General features: G+C 45.0%; 1 protein-coding gene across 2 annotated transcripts in view; it reads right to left on the minus strand.

Moving 5' to 3' along the window:
- Positions 1-2426: 2426 nt before the first annotated feature.
- The window catches only part of LOC147898877 (sodium/hydrogen exchanger 6-like), a 59472-nt gene continuing 46352 nt past the window's right edge, over positions 2427-15546 (minus strand). The window contains exons 21-23 of one of the 2 annotated variants that reach the window (XM_087378828.1): positions 3563-3666; positions 3325-3425; positions 2427-3098 (exon numbers count right to left, since the gene is read on the minus strand). In XM_087378828.1, the coding sequence (XP_087234954.1) occupies positions 2824-3098; positions 3325-3425; positions 3563-3666 (480 nt within the window). In that variant the 3' untranslated portion in view covers positions 2427-2823. Of the gene's footprint in view, positions 3107-3324; positions 3426-3562; positions 3667-15546 lie in introns of both variants that reach the window. The other variant, XM_087378829.1, reaches the window with a different exon arrangement.

Genomic DNA, 15546 nt, shown 5'->3' on the forward strand with positions numbered 1-15546 from the left:
TGAAATTAAATGTCCCTTGGAACTTGTGATGATCATGTCATCAACATAAAGGACTACAAGAATTGTATCTTTAATAGTCTTTTTTATGTGAATTGATGGCTCTGATAACCTTATCCAAGAAAGCATTATCGAATCCTTAGACTCCATGTATGGGATGCCTACTTACAAGCTTCCTTTTTCTTTTCGTTGACAACATACCCTGTAGCTTATATCATGTAGCTTTCTACATTTAGATATCTGTTGAGAAAAGCATCCTTAACATCCATCTGATGGATAGGTCGATCAAAATTTGCAGCAAGAGTTATGACCATTTGGACTGTGGTCATCTTTACAATTCATGCAATGGTCTCTTCACAATCTATTCCACATTGTACTACCCTACATTGTACTTGTTAATTGCTGCATCTAAGTTGCTTGTGACTTTGTAAACCAATATGCAACCTATGTATAGGATGCCTACTTACAAGCTTCCTTTTCCTTTCCGTTGACAACATACCCTGTAGCTTATATCATGTAGATTTTCACATTTAGATATCTGTTGAGGAAAGCATCCTTAACATCCATCTGATGGATAAGTCGATCAAAATGTGAAGCAAGAGTTATGACCATTTGGACTATAGTCATCTGTATGATTCATGCAATGGTCTCTTCACAATCTATTCCACATTATACTACCCTACATTGTACTTGTTAATTGCTGCATCTAAGTTGCTTGTAACTTTGTAAACCAATATGGAACCTATGGGTGTCTATGTCGAGAGATCTGTCAACATTCATATTTGATTCTACATACAACCACTCTACTCTCCATCCATTGCTTGTTGCCATTCTGGACTTTGCATTGCTTCTTGGAATGAGATCAACTCTTCTAATTCCATTGATGCAAAATTGCTTTTGTAGATCCATCTTCCACGTTCCTTCTAATCATGAGTGGATTTTTTTAGATTGATGGTGGAACTCTAGGGTATATCAATGATAACCCTTGTGGTTCACCTTTCCACATTTAAATGTGTCTCACCATATATAAAACAAGTGTAAGCCCATAAGATTAGCATTGTGGACTCACCTCCTAACAAGTTTAGGAAATCGACACAAATTATCATTATGTGGCATAGATTGATCACCTAGGGACAATTTCTTTGTAAAAAGCGATGAACCTTACGCAAGTTCTTCAAGAAGTTTAGCAAATCATGGCCCAAGCATCCCTTGTCTTAGCTAATATTGCACTAAATACATTAAAAGGATATATAGCACATAAATACATTCAAAGAATTAAGGCTTCACCCATTTCCATGGGCAAGAGATCTTTACTAATTTAAAGAAACAATTTGGTAAGATTCTCCTTCATAATTATCTTAGAGCAAGCTAACATTTCCTCTCCCACAAAGGTTGGGCAACTTCCATAAGAGTCCTTCCACCATAATAATGCTTCTAAAAATTAAATGAGATTTGACTTCACGAGAGAGGATCTCAAAAGGAGTCTCAAAACCAACTAAGTGCGAACAAGGAAAATCAAGAGACCAAAATAAAGATGATTATCTAAAACAAAAACCAAAAGCTATTGTTTGAAAGTATCAAGCCAAAACAAGACGCGAGTTCAAATGTAATGATGGGATGACATCCAAGAAGAATGGCAAGGCTTTGCCCATCAGTGTGATTGGGGTTTTTATGCTCAAGTCATAGGTTGAAATCTTGAAATCACTGGGCATGCTTGGCCTCTCTTGGGGGCCTACACTCACAGAATGTGGGTGGTAAGATATGAGCAAGCCATGTGAACAACTTACTCAATCGACCAAAGAAAAGGGGGAGAATGGGAAGGGATAGAAAAGGTAGATATCAAAGCAAAACAACAAATGAGCACGAGGCAGGGTGGCTCCCACACCAACCAATGCACTATAAGTGGGACACCAAGATGGAGTTCATACACAAGGGAACATAAGTGAATGCTAAATTTGAAAAGAGAATCTGGACAAAGTAGGGCCTCAAGTAAGAGGAATAGAATCTAAAGTAGGGGAGCCACACACAGTGCATTCAGCATATATTTCTTTTGCTGAGTTTAGGCTCTTCATGTTTTATAATGGTAGTATTTTTTTGTTTGTAACGTAGAGCGTTTGGTCTAAATTCATCAACTACAGTACTGTGTTTTTTGCAATACTCCAAAGGAAGCTTTGGTTTGAGTATTTAGACAAGATAATGTCCTAGCATGTAGAAAGATCTTGAAGAAAAGAGTCAAAACTATGACACAACAACAATCTGGCCACTAAACGCATCAATAAAAGACCAAATCTAGACCACCGATTTCCCATTGCTTGAGTAGAAAATATGACAAAAGACCCACCACCCTTCTACAATATAACGATAGCAATTGCTAAGAAAACCTCCATCATTGAAAGCGATTCTTTTAGAATACAAATTGAAGCCAACAAAACACAACGCAACAAAGATTTGGCACTCTCCTTTGGAACTGATTCATGTTTTAAATGCCTCCAAACCAAGCTGATGACTTTACACAGAAATATAAAGCTTATCCTTCAAGGATGGATGGATATAGATTACATGTGCACCATAGAGGTGGTCCAAAGTAATTTTTACAAGAGAGAAAAACCACCAACTCTGCCGATGTGATTCAGGAGATGTATCATTGGCTATGGACCAAAGATACGATAGCTTTGACGATCTTGCAGAGAAGCCATTCATTTTTTGGCTGGTAACCAATCTATAGACTACTTGAGAGAGTGTAATATGGGCATCAAAATATATTTACCCAGAATCTGTGAGCCACCTGCCTAAGACTGTATAATAATTCTGTGATTCTACTTAATATTAATATGAGGGTCGCCTGGGGCGCCCATCTTGACTATTGACTCTTGGGGGGGACACCGCTCCTGACTGTCCTTCCTGTCCATTATCTTTGTCAGAATGCAGCCTATATGTTTCACTGTGTGAGTTGATTGATGGTAATCTTCTAAGCTTTCCTTCTTTGTTGTTCTCACTGATGACCTCTAAACTTTGAGAGGAAGTAGTTTGATTGGAAATTGGGAGAGCTTTCTTATTACGGGTCCTGTAATAGGTTTTCTCTGGGCCTCCAGATCCTTCACCTGCATTTCTTAACAACAGCCCTGAAATCACAAGAGTATACTACCAACGCAGCAATAGATGTCTCACCTTTTTCCACAGTTTAAAAGATCTTTTCTTTGTTTCCCTTCATTTCCTTGGAAGATGAAGAGGAGGGAATTCGAGGGAGAGAGAGATGCTGTATTTCAATTTAAGCATCACAACTGAAGCCAGATATGATACAATATGCAGAGTCGTGACTTGACTCACCATTTCCATTGTGGGCATCAACAAGAGAATGTCCCTCTCCATTACGAGCCGTGAAGAAAGGAGTTAAAAAATTTCTATCTATTGCAGTGAATGAAGCCGTGCTGCATCCAAAATATACATTTGCCACTGACCATTTCAATATATTATAGAACATCCCAATATCTTGTGGGAAGTTTGTGACCTCACATTAGACTTTGCACAATATGCACAAAACAGACAAGTGAGCGTATAAACTAACCTTCGTTGAAATTCACGAAATTTCATCTTCAAATTCTGGGTGGGACTGGAATCATTTTCTCCTATAAAATATGGAGCCAAGTACTCGTTTTCCTCATCGGAATTCTACAATATAGGAATGACAGTTATATAAGTCTCAGAGATCCTTCAGCTTTCTTTCTGGACGAAAATTATATAATACAAAATGAATTCCCAGAACAATGTCAGTGATATTCACCATAGAAAAACCTTCAGAGCGCTGCTCTTTTATTTGTGCATTTTTACCCTTTTCAAGATATAGCTACACTCCTCTACGTTTTGAAAACTGCTATTCATATATATTTTCATAAGAGTAGAACCAATTTTACAAAGCAACAGAATTTCTGAAGAGCAAAAGAGCCAAATTGCAAAGCAATGAGAGGTCTGCTCTTCTAGGATAATGACATATTTAAACCACCTAGAGCCCACCCCCCCCCACCCCCCTCCCCGTCCCCCCACCAAACAACAATGACACCCCAAGCCACAGACACATAAAGGTTTATGTTTAAAAGAAATATCTTCGGATCCTTGGTGTCTTTAGACAATACCAATAAAACATTTCATTTCATTTCATCTCCCTCCCTCCCCCCTCCCCCCCCCAAAGTCGCACATACACACACACACATACATATTTATATATATATCATGGTCCGATCACTGGGAGGTAGACACTCTAGTGACAGATCCACCAACTAATTCAAGAGTTTCTGAGGCTCTCTCTAGAGACGGCTCCTCCATGCTTAGGCGCAGGCAGAGTACAGCACTAAGCTTCTAATATAATTGACAACTTGCAGCTTCCTTCAGAATGGAGGCGTCCAAATCCCTAGTGTGACAATTGACAAAGCTGGCCATCCACAATTGTATATGCATGGTTTTTCACCACTGTCTTCAAGCCTGTAAAGTCATAACCTCAACTTGCCGTTTTGTAATGACATTCATGTCCTTCTCTTCCACAAAGCATGTGTTCTTCGTGAATACAAATAGTTTGGGATTCCAAATTTCTTTGTAGGATCTTGGATTCAAATTGCAATCTTTATATGGACACCAATGTCAAAGACAATTCAGTTGTGGCCCCTCTCCCCGTAGTGATTTCTCATGATGAAATTGCTTAAGATGAGAAATGGTGTTCCCAGGGCTTTTGGGGCTGGGGTTTGCTCTTTCCTCATAAGACTATGTTCTTAGATTCTCTGTTCTTGCTCTTTTTGCTACATGTAGGTCAGTCAGGTCAGTCAGCTTGGATTTTATATATGTGAGGAGATGGCTCTGATATCCGGTTAGATTCTTGCTCTTTTTGCTAGAGGTCAGTCAACTACGTTTTTGTATATGTGGGGAGATGGCTCTGGAACATAAGTTCAAGAATCGAAATGAAGTAAGAGTTCAGCAAAAAAGCAGGGTAGTGTGAAAAGAAAGCCCTCATTTTCATAAGATCTCGGATGATAGAGAGCCTGGGACTTTCAAGGATGCTGGAAATATTTTCTAAACTAGAGAATGCCATGCAAGCATAGTATGATGCCAGCAGGTAAAAATATGTTTTCTTGTAAGAATTCTCACCGGGTCAAACACAAGGCAGATGCCAATATATACAAGCTTGAAGCAAAAGACTTTTTACTACGGTGTATTCTGAAGAATGTGAATTGATTATTTTGAGACGTTTGCACATGTGGCAAGGCACAATAATGTATTGCAATTGCAGCCCACATGGTAGAATCTTGATCAAAAGGATGTAACATCAGCCATTATACCCAAGATTCAAGAAGCACTGCAACAGACCTAAACCAGTTAAAATTTATACGCAAGCTTTCCTTTTATGGCAGGTCATTGATGCCACACATAAAGCACTATTGTAGGAGCTGTTAGAAAGCAGAGGTGGAGGTTGCTTGCTACACCCAACACTGCCCACAGTGGAAGAATGAGAAAACAAATGCCCAGAAACTACACATTGCTAGCTCAAATCTCACTTCTTTCCTTAATGAACTACGTTCATGAGAGCAGAAACAGTAAAATATATATTGTCCCAAAGATGGACAAAAACATTGTACAAAGGTGTGCCCCATGTGCCGCCATCTAGCAGCTAAGGTGCTGCCTAGATGTGGACCCCTGTCACTACCTACTTCCTCTTGGCACCTTCAAAAATATGCCATCCTGCGTGCTCTCGTAGACCTTCAGTGGGCTGCATAGTGATGCCCTGCAAGCAGACCTCCTTGCTGCTCCAGAGGACAGCCAATGGTGAGGCATTGTTTGCACCTTGATCCTTGACCTCGTGCTGTTCCCGTCTGCAGTCAATGGTGAGGTACAAGTCTCCCTCATTCCTGTCCTCCTTGCTGCTGCAATGGCAGCCCATTGTGAGGGACTATTGTGTGTGTCACTGGATCTCCTTGCTGCTGAATGTGCAGCCCAGACTGAGGCTCCAGACAACCCAAACAGTAAAAAAGAAGACTGCCTCTGGAGGGACCTTTCAATAGGGCCTCGAAGCCCCCACCAACCCACTCTGCAGACTGGCTGGACGTGCACCAGTCTCTGGCTCTGTCCTGACCTGCCCTTCTGCTCCAACTGTCTGTACACCCCAACCTACTGCCCTTCTGCTGACCTGGTGTTGTCTGCAGGTTACTGTTAGCCTCCTGTCAAGTACCGTACAGCCCCCATACAGCTCTGATCTGCACCTGTCCTCTGCGCAGACACCTACTGTTGTCTGAAGTCCTGTCTGCATGGCCTACAAGGCCTGCCTTTGAGCACCTTTGCTGCTGGCCCTGGTCCTGCTGCCTACCCCAACTGTGGTCGAGGGCTAGTGCTGCCCTCCAACAGCACACTGTTCTTGGTGTACATGCTGCCCGCATGGCAGTCTGCATGCTGCCCATGGGGCACCCCTGCACCCCTGTCAGATCTGCCCCCATGGCAGACTCTCTCTTTAGAGGCCCATGTGGCATCTAACCCAACCTGCCCCCCCCCCCAAAAGTCCTCATTCGGGTTCTCACAGATGGGGAGGTGACCCTAATAATCCCAACACCCACTCTCATGAACCCATTGTGAGCCAATACCCACTCGTCGATGCAGATGCTAAAACAGCTCCCAGTGAGAAGCTCTCAGGAGCAAGTTGGAGACACCCTCAATCATATGGTCTTTGAGGCCGTAGATCCTGCTCCCTGAGGTTCGATCCCATGCAAGCAAATCATCCCGGTATATAGGTACAAGTCCCTTGTCCCAGTAACACCCAAGATCAATGGTGATCACGAACCCACCAGTGTTATCCTCGCACAAACATCAGGTCTATCCAGCTGTCCCCCTCAGAATCAAAGGACAGCTGCCAAGACCATGTTCTCACGGTATGTTTCAACCTTACTTCACTCTAGCAATATCCCACAACCAAGTAACCCACCTGAACAATGAGATCCCCGATCCACATAGGTCTCCAAGGCCAAGCATCTTTCCAGAAGTCCTGGACCATGAGCTCTAGATGAGAGCTCACCTGAGTAATACTTCAGCAACAATATACTCCTTTGTCCTGTACATGTCCCTGTCTCCACCATGGAGGCTTCAACAAGTTCACCATGTAACCTGCAACTAGGCTTTGAAAAGCAATGAGACGTCCCCCTCTACCCACTAGGAAGGCTTTCACCCTCTAGTGCGTCATTACCTAAGAAACACAGGGTAAAGTCTTTGCCCATGGCATGCTACTGAACTCTCAACGTATGCACAAAGAATGTACAAACCAATGAATCCACTTGTTTGCATGCTTGCTATGGAAACCGACTAGGTATCTCCTGGAGGCACCCACAACATCCCTGTATAAGTGAAACCAACCTTAGGACCAACAAAAGGGCAGTAAAGCACAAATAACCAGCCAATACACTCAATTTACTTATTCAGCAAATAAACACCCAACTGCTTGGGAGCTAGAATGCTCTTGCTAAAAAAGAAAGACACAAATTGTCCCCAAATCTTGGCGCCCTTTTTGGTATTTCTTTATTAATTGGAGGTCCTTGAATCCAAATTAGATATGGGCTACAATTACTCTTGCAATTAGAGTATTCCACATCCCATTAGGCAACATTGCCCCATGCATGGACTCTGTTGTTCACAGCTCTCACCAAGCATATCCTATGCTGGACTCTGCTTTGACCAATCCATGGCAGAAGGCATTTATTTCTGTCCAATCAGTTGGCATATAGCCAGAGACTGTTACTAGCAGCCACATCTGGCCACACAGTCCACCATAGCTGCTACCAGTGCCCACAAGAGAGAGAGAGAGAGAGAGAGAGAGAGAGAGCATGTATACACAGCCGGTGTAGAAAAGGGGTAGGGGACAGATTAGAAAAAGGGGGATTGAGGAAAAGAAGGGAGAGAGAGAAAGAGAGAGGAGAAGAAGGGGTAGGGGGGGGGCGGGGGGGGAGAGAGAGAGAGAGAGAGAGGAGGCTGCAAGTACAAGGAAGGAGAAGGAAAGAAAGAAAGAAAGTCTATTAACGTCCACTGGAGACCAAAAGGTCTATGGGACAGCAAGAAACCCTCTAGTACATTTGCTTTAGGGAGGGTGCATGGCAGCTCCCAAGGAGTGCAAAAGCAACCCCAATTTTATTTAGAGTACCTACATAATAGTCTGAAAGAGTAATCAGCCATACATCAGTTTAAGACTGAGAGTCTTTTGGTTTTGATTTAAACTCTCTGATTAGCTAAGGCTATGCCTTCACGGTAAGCTGCCCATTTTCCATCCTTTCTGAAAGCCCCGACTTTTGCTAATTCAGTTGCCTTACTCTTGAGTTGAGCTTGTGTAAGCTCCTCAACTATCCATACTTTGGTACCCTTCAGCTGTTAGATTGTCGAAGAAGCTTGATTCGCATATCTTTTGACTTCACTGTAAGGATTGCATGACATTTAGAGTGCATAATAGAAGCTGGCCTGGAGTCGTCATCATCTTGCTCATCATCATTGGTCCATTCAATGTTGGGCAAGCCTGCTTTGATCTTTGTCAATATTTCACTATAAGTGTCTTCCTCTTGAATCTTCTAGGAGTCCCCCTATTCTAATCCTCAGCGCATTATCACATCTAGCTTCGTGTTCTTTAATCTTTGCTTGAATATCAGACTTACTTGCTTTGGTGTCCAGTTCCACAATCACTTCCAAGTTTATACTTCAATGTGAACAAGATCTTTGACTGTAGAGACTAGCTGCGGGGTCGGGGGAGAATCCTTACAAGATTTTACAGCCTCATCAATTATTGCCTTCTTACCAGGCCCTCCCAAAATGTGAGGTCGAGCCTTTACTTCTGCCAGTTCCAATTGTAGCTCTCTCACTACTTGCTGTAGATTAAAAATCTGATCATGTTTCCTAAGGATGGGTCATTTTAGCCTTCTTGTTGGTAATTGCGTGCATACGGAGAGGGTGTCATGGCAGCAACTATAGAGTATTGAGTCCTAATGGAGGTTGAAGGAGTTGGGGACTTGGAGAAGAGGGTAGGCCAGTCCATAATCGGCTGTCTATAGAACCCCATAGCTGGACCTAACCCTCGGGTTGGGTTGGGGGTTTAGCCCAACTCGGGGTTAAGGTTAGGGTTAGTTTGTTGTTTGAAGAACACAGGGGGGGGGGGTTGGTTGTTGACGACGGGACTAGGCGGGTTGGCGGGGGCTGCTGGCTTTTTGGCGGCGGCCCTGCTAGCTAGTTAGCTAGATGCAGCTAAGGCTCCTACTGCTGAAGGGCAGGCGGGGAGTCAAGGGACATGAGCAACGGGTAACGATGGGATGGTGACGGCCTGAGTGACAGGCTGGGCAACGACGGGCTGGGTTGGGCGAGAGAGAGAGAGAGAGAGAGAGAGAGTGCTGATTACATGATTGAGACAGGTTGAGCTTGAGGGAGAGTAGATAGGATTAGATGTCACATCAAAAAAGTGTTACAAGAGTGGAGGTCTTGGACTTAAATAGGCCCCTCCATTATCCCCTGTAACCCTTACTAAAGCACCCCTAAATTAACCCCTTTTTCCCCTTCATTACAGCCATCCCTCCTCAAAAATAGTTGTCCTCAAAATTGCAGGCGACAGTTAGGAACCAAGGCCCCCTGCTGTCAAAAGGACATACTTTATAATGCATGCCACCAGGGTCGAAAGGAAGTGCAATATATTCCTTTGCCTTGGGTGTTGTGGCACCTTCGGGGTCATGTGGGTGGCAATCCATCCTCGCATGCTCATGATCACAAAGCTCCATAATCACAAAGCTGTCCACGTCTCTCCACATGGGAAGCATTGATTGCTTTGCCATATATCCCACGTGGTACCACTTCAATGAGCTGTTTTTTAATTGCATCTCTAGGTATGCTGTCTTGAAAATCATCATCATCATAGCTGCTGTCCCATCTTTACATTGCATCTCTGCTAAGGGATAACCTTTCTTACATTATAGAAGGGGCCCGTTTGGACAAGAGTGTGGTAGACACTTACTAGACAAATTCGAAGGAGAAACCAAGAATCCTAATGAGTGGGAAGAATGGCTCTCAGCTTTGGAAGGATATTTCAGATTATATCCATTGGATGATGACGGCAAGATTCTTAACCATGTCCACACTTGGCTGAAGATAAGGATTTCACCTTGGAAGCCCTACACAGAGGCAGCTTTCAAAGACCTCATGGGTGTCATGGTTAGAAGGAAATTACAGCGGTACAGCCCAGAGGTGAAGGCCTTACATGTGAGCACTGAAGTTCCTAGGAATGTTGAGGAAGCACAAGACTTACTGGAGCTGTTTGATCGTGAATATGGCATCCATAATGAAGCTGATTTTCAGTTCATGTACATATTGATCCGTATGGTGTCCTCCCAAATAAGTCTGTCCAAGCTACATTTGAGGTGGTCTAGACTCTATGTAGAGCCTTCTGTATGATTGAGATTGAGGCCAACTTCCCTCATAGGCAATGTGCTGAAACAGAGCTGAGAAATAAATGCTATAGGGACAGGCTTTCCCAAAAGCATCCACACGAGGCTGGGATGTGCCAAATGGCAAGAGCGAAGACCAGCCTCTATCCCCTGCACCCAACTCAAGGATATCTCCCTTTGGAAAAGTCACTGGTTGAAGTCTCTGGCTGAAATTTCCCATGGGCAAGATCATAATGGACTGCTCACTGATAGGCTTCCCACAGATGGAAGGATTTGGCTGGTTGTGTAATAAATACTATGCCTTGTGCCCAAAATGCACCCTATGTGGGGTTCCAATAAAATCCCCATGCATTAGTGTTCCTTGGTGCTCTGTTGACATCGATATAGCATTATCATGCCCTCTGAGATCACCACTCGGAAAGATGTTGATTGCCTTCGTTCTTCATGATCCTCAACTTCTGTTGTGGCAAGTTTGCCTCATCCCCAACTATAGGCTTACCTTGGTCCCCTACAATAGCACTTCCATGTGCATCTCTTCCATCAAGTTGCATATCTGCATTACCTTGCTGATGTGCACTAATTTACAGTTGGGCACAGTAACTACTTAGACCAATATGGTTTGCAAGGGCTACTCGCCATCATTCCCCCTTTCTAAAGTGTCGTAACAACCATCTTCCTTCTACTCTCCACTGTCATACTCCTGAATGTGTTATGATGCAGCTTCCCGATTTGTTAGCAAAGTGGCCTCTCATATAAAGGGTATCCCACAGCGGAAGACTGATAGTTAGCCTAGGAATTACACGCGGAAGTGTTTCACTATGGTATCAATGCTTCATAAAGTGTGTGTACTTTACAATATTCATGTGTATGTGCAGACTAGCAAATAGACTGTGCTCATAGACAAATATAGAAGCAACACTTTATATTTTCGTCTGTCCACAAATTGAACAAGATACAATACTAGAAGGTTCTTCTCCTAAATGCCTAGCACCTCTAGATCTTTGAGCCCGTGTATTCCTCTGAGCGTATGTAGACTCTGTCCAAAGGATACCTCCACCTTGCTGTCCGAAACCTCAGCCTAGGTGGAAAGCTTAGTCCGCAGCTCTTCAGCCCTCTTCTCTCCTCCAAGATGAGGCCCAAATGATGCTGATCCGCTGCTCCTTGCTGCTTCTTGGAAGGCTGCTCCAGGTGATAATGAATGAGACCTAATGCCTCCCCTTATATGGGCCCCAAGGCCTGCAAAAAACCAACCCAGCAGGGGGCTGAACCGACCCCCTTGCTGGCTGACCTGTCTGCTACAAAACCGCCCCTTTGGGGCTCACAAAACCAGGGCTTTAAGCCCTGTTTTCCATGCAGGGGCCCAGCCCCTTTGCTGGTCTGTGGGCTGACTTGGTTTGCTGGCCCAACTGACCTGGTTGGCTCAGCGCAACCAGCCCCTATAAGGGCAAAGGGCCAGCCCCCCTTGCTCCTCTCTTTGCCCTTGTGCTGCTGCCACCCCACTTACTGGTTTTATCGCAGATCCTGGATGCCCAACAGAATTTCAGCCCAGTGGAATCCTTTCGATTACCATCTACAATCTTTTGTACCCCATCACATTACATGTGTTACACTATTTTCCCCTCTTGGGCTTATTAAGAAGATGGTTATGCATCATATTTCAGGTGGTCTCCAAGCTGAAATACACTGTGCCTCACAGGCTAGTGCATTGCAAGCACGGAAGAGCTTGCAAGGTTGGGATATATATGACGGTTGTTGTACCTTACATATGCAGCTCTTAGATTTGACTGAGATGTCCTTCTATGAAGCAGGCCTAATGGATGAAAAGATAGATGATGAGCTAATGTATGATAGAAATCAAGATGGAGATATTGGCCCGCAAGGTAAGGACTTGGATGCGCTTACATGTGATACTTTCAGGCATGCAAACTTTGAGGACAAAGTTTTCGAGGCGGAGGTGAGTATCCAGCATTGTATGGTCTCTGTAAAGGAAGAAAATATTAAAGACCACACAGATGGATGCCAAAGTAAACTCACACACAATGAGGAGGAGCAACTTGTGCAACAAGAACAAGATATGCATGATAGTTTTAATCCCGTTGGACATGGATAGCTCACCTCCCCATTTGCAAGCCCCCAAATGAGAAGAGCATTGGGGGGGGTGAACCTAGGGTTTGAGAGAGTGCCACATGGGCAGAATTGTGGCTGCCATGTGGGCACCAGTCCTACAGAGAGAGAGAGAGAGAGAATTGTGGGGCTGCCACATGGGCAGCAAACAGGCTGCCATGTGGGCAGCACACCTCACAGCATACCTGGCTGTGTAGAGCAGCAGGACAGGAAAGAAAAGTGGCGCAAGGCCACGTGGCTGATCTGCAGATGGCGGGCTGACATCAGCAAAGTACGGAAGGCTATGGGCAGGGTAATAGCCTGGAAAGAAGCGCCTACATGGAGTTGGTGGAAGAACCCTAGCAAAAGCACAAGGAGGGCAAAGAGAGGAGCAAGGGGGGCTGGCCCCTTGCCCTTATATAGGGGCTGGTTGGGCTGAGCCAACAGGGTCGGTTGGGCTAGCCAACCAAGTCGGCCCGCCTGGAAAGAAGCTCCTACATGGAGCTGGTGGAGGGACCCTAAGGAAGGCTTAATGTAGATGTAGCTAGCTTAATGCAAGAAAGTTCCAATCTGGAAGACACGGCTGCCCCACAAGCTAGTGCGAATGCAAGCAAAGAAAAGAAGCCAACTCGAGAAATAGGCAGCAAAAACCTGCTGTAATGAGCACTTGATACAGTGTGTAGAACCACTAAAAATGCCTATGGAGAAGCTTGGGAGGAGGGTCGATGAAGAGGCTTCAAAACGGAGGCCGAATCAGCCCAAATGGGGCTGTGGAAGGCCTTGAAAAGAGGCTGGAAAAAAGACCTCTTTTCCCTCTTTTTTTTTTAAAGGAGGCCCCGGGGTCCTAAGTCTCCTAGGACAGTTAGGACAGCCCTAACCTAAGACCCTTAGGACTGTTAGTTAGCCAACCTAACCTAACCTAACCTGGAACTCAACCTAATGTTAGTTAAGTTAAACCTAACTAATCCTAACCCAAAAAACTAGCCTAAATTGTTCTAATCTAGCCTAACCAAAACTAAGTCAACCTAACCCAGGCTAATCTAACCTAGTAATTAATTTTCTGCTAATTGTATGGTTTGCAAGAGGGGTTAGCATGTGACAACGGCGGCGCATAGCAGACGACGATGGCGGCGCAACAGGCAGATGGTCGGCTAGCAGTGACGTAGGGATCAAACGGTTGGCCTTCAAATGCTTGGGCGAATTCTAAGCGAAACCGGATGGCTGGCTTGGCTGACGGGATTTTGGCGGCGCAGAAGTATGGTAGTGACGGGATTTTGGCGCAGACCGCCACCGCACTAGAAGGGCTGTGTCGAGTGCAGCCTGTCCGAGCATGACAAACTAAGGGAGCAGATGCTAGCATGAGGGCTCTTGAAGAAACTCGACGTTCCTTAAAGGGGTTCGGGCCTGTCACGTAAGCGAATGTGGTGCTGCCCCTTTGTCAATTGCATGCCAAGTTACACGGCCACTTCTTGCTGCACTCAATCCTGGTCCAACCACGTGAAGCTTCTGATCACTCCAAGCTACATGTTGTGCTTGAATCCAATTGCTTGTGTCTCTCGCTATGGCCTCCGATTGATTGTACTGCTTGTGTGCCCCCTTGGCAAGCTATGGAGCACTCTCCTATTGTCACTTCTTGCGATGATTATGTTGCTGTGTTGCATCGCAAATGAGCCAGGCCAAGACATGGGAAAACAAAACTACCAGAGTTAGAGCTCTAATACCAATTTAGAAAAGGGGTAAGGGACAGATTAGAAAAACGGGGATTGAGGAGAGGAAGGGAGAGAAGGAAGGAGAAGGGGTAGGAGAGAGAGAGAGAGAGAGAGAGAGAGAGGAAGAGGTATTAGGAAGAGAGAGAGAGAGAGAGAGGGAGAGAGAGTAGACTGCAAGTAGGAGGGAGGAGGAGAAGAGTAGATAGGATTAGATGTCATATCAAAGAAGTGTTACAAGAGTGTAGGGCTTGGATTTAATAGTCTCCTCCATTATCCCCTCTAACCCTCACTAAAGCACCCTAAATTAACCCCCTTTTCCCCTTTCATTACAGCCGGCATTAACAGCCGAGAATAGAACCATCAATTGTGAGTCATCCTGCACAACAAAGGCCCTCCATTCTGTTCAAAAATGGGGCATCGCATCCTGTGAGTCCAGCTTGGCCCCCAATGGCAGAAGGCTACATGTGGGCAGGCTTGTACCATGAGTCACACCCATCAAACAAGCTCACGACCAAGGGGTAGGCCCAGATGACCAGTCAGACCCTCCTAAATAACTCGCAAGCAACTAACGAGCCCTTGTGAGCAGCCTTGGGTGGCACACCAGAAATTGAGATCCTTGCTCAGCCTGTGTAGATAGCTCTTCTCCGCCCGTGCACCAGCAATTGACCCTGTTGGCCAACCCAGGAGGACTCTATGGACACATGCACCATTAGCCCACAAGCCTTCTCTACGGGTGGTATTCTGACCAGCCACAAGCAACCTCTCTATCTCTAGACGAGATTTGTGCACCAGCCCATGAGCTCTTGGCCAAAACAGATTCGCGACCACTAGCCCATGATTTTCCAAGCGGAATTGAGACCCTGCTCCTGGCTAAATCATCCGTACGGAAATTCGTCAATTCACCCCAGCCCGCGGCCAATTCGTCATACGTTGCCGTACGTAATCCCTGTCGGTGCCCACGCCACCTCTTCCAAGTGCTTCCAGCAGCCCCTATGCCATGCGCATAGCCTTTGCAATTTAGTAGGTGCCACATACCCCATGCCCCCTCTATGGGGCTCTCTTTGGACCATACCAAAGGCCCAACATGAAATCCTAAGGGCCCTTTGCAAACTTTTTGGACCAAACAATTAATTTACCCCCAAGGCATTAATTCCTAGGGGGACCTTGCAAACCTAGAAACCCATGGCCTTGCCTTCATACAAGCTAAAGGTATTCACTAGTAAATTTCACAATAAAAAATTCACACCCTCATAACAAAAACCCTATAGTGCCATCTTTAGTGTCCCTGCATCCATCTGGCTCTG

This window comes from Dipteris shenzhenensis, chromosome 9 (genome assembly GCF_047967505.1).
Source record: "Dipteris shenzhenensis isolate YYH24624 ecotype China chromosome 9, Dip_SZ_1.0, whole genome shotgun sequence".
In the NCBI taxonomy this organism is placed as follows: Eukaryota; Viridiplantae; Streptophyta; class Polypodiopsida; order Gleicheniales; family Dipteridaceae; genus Dipteris; species Dipteris shenzhenensis.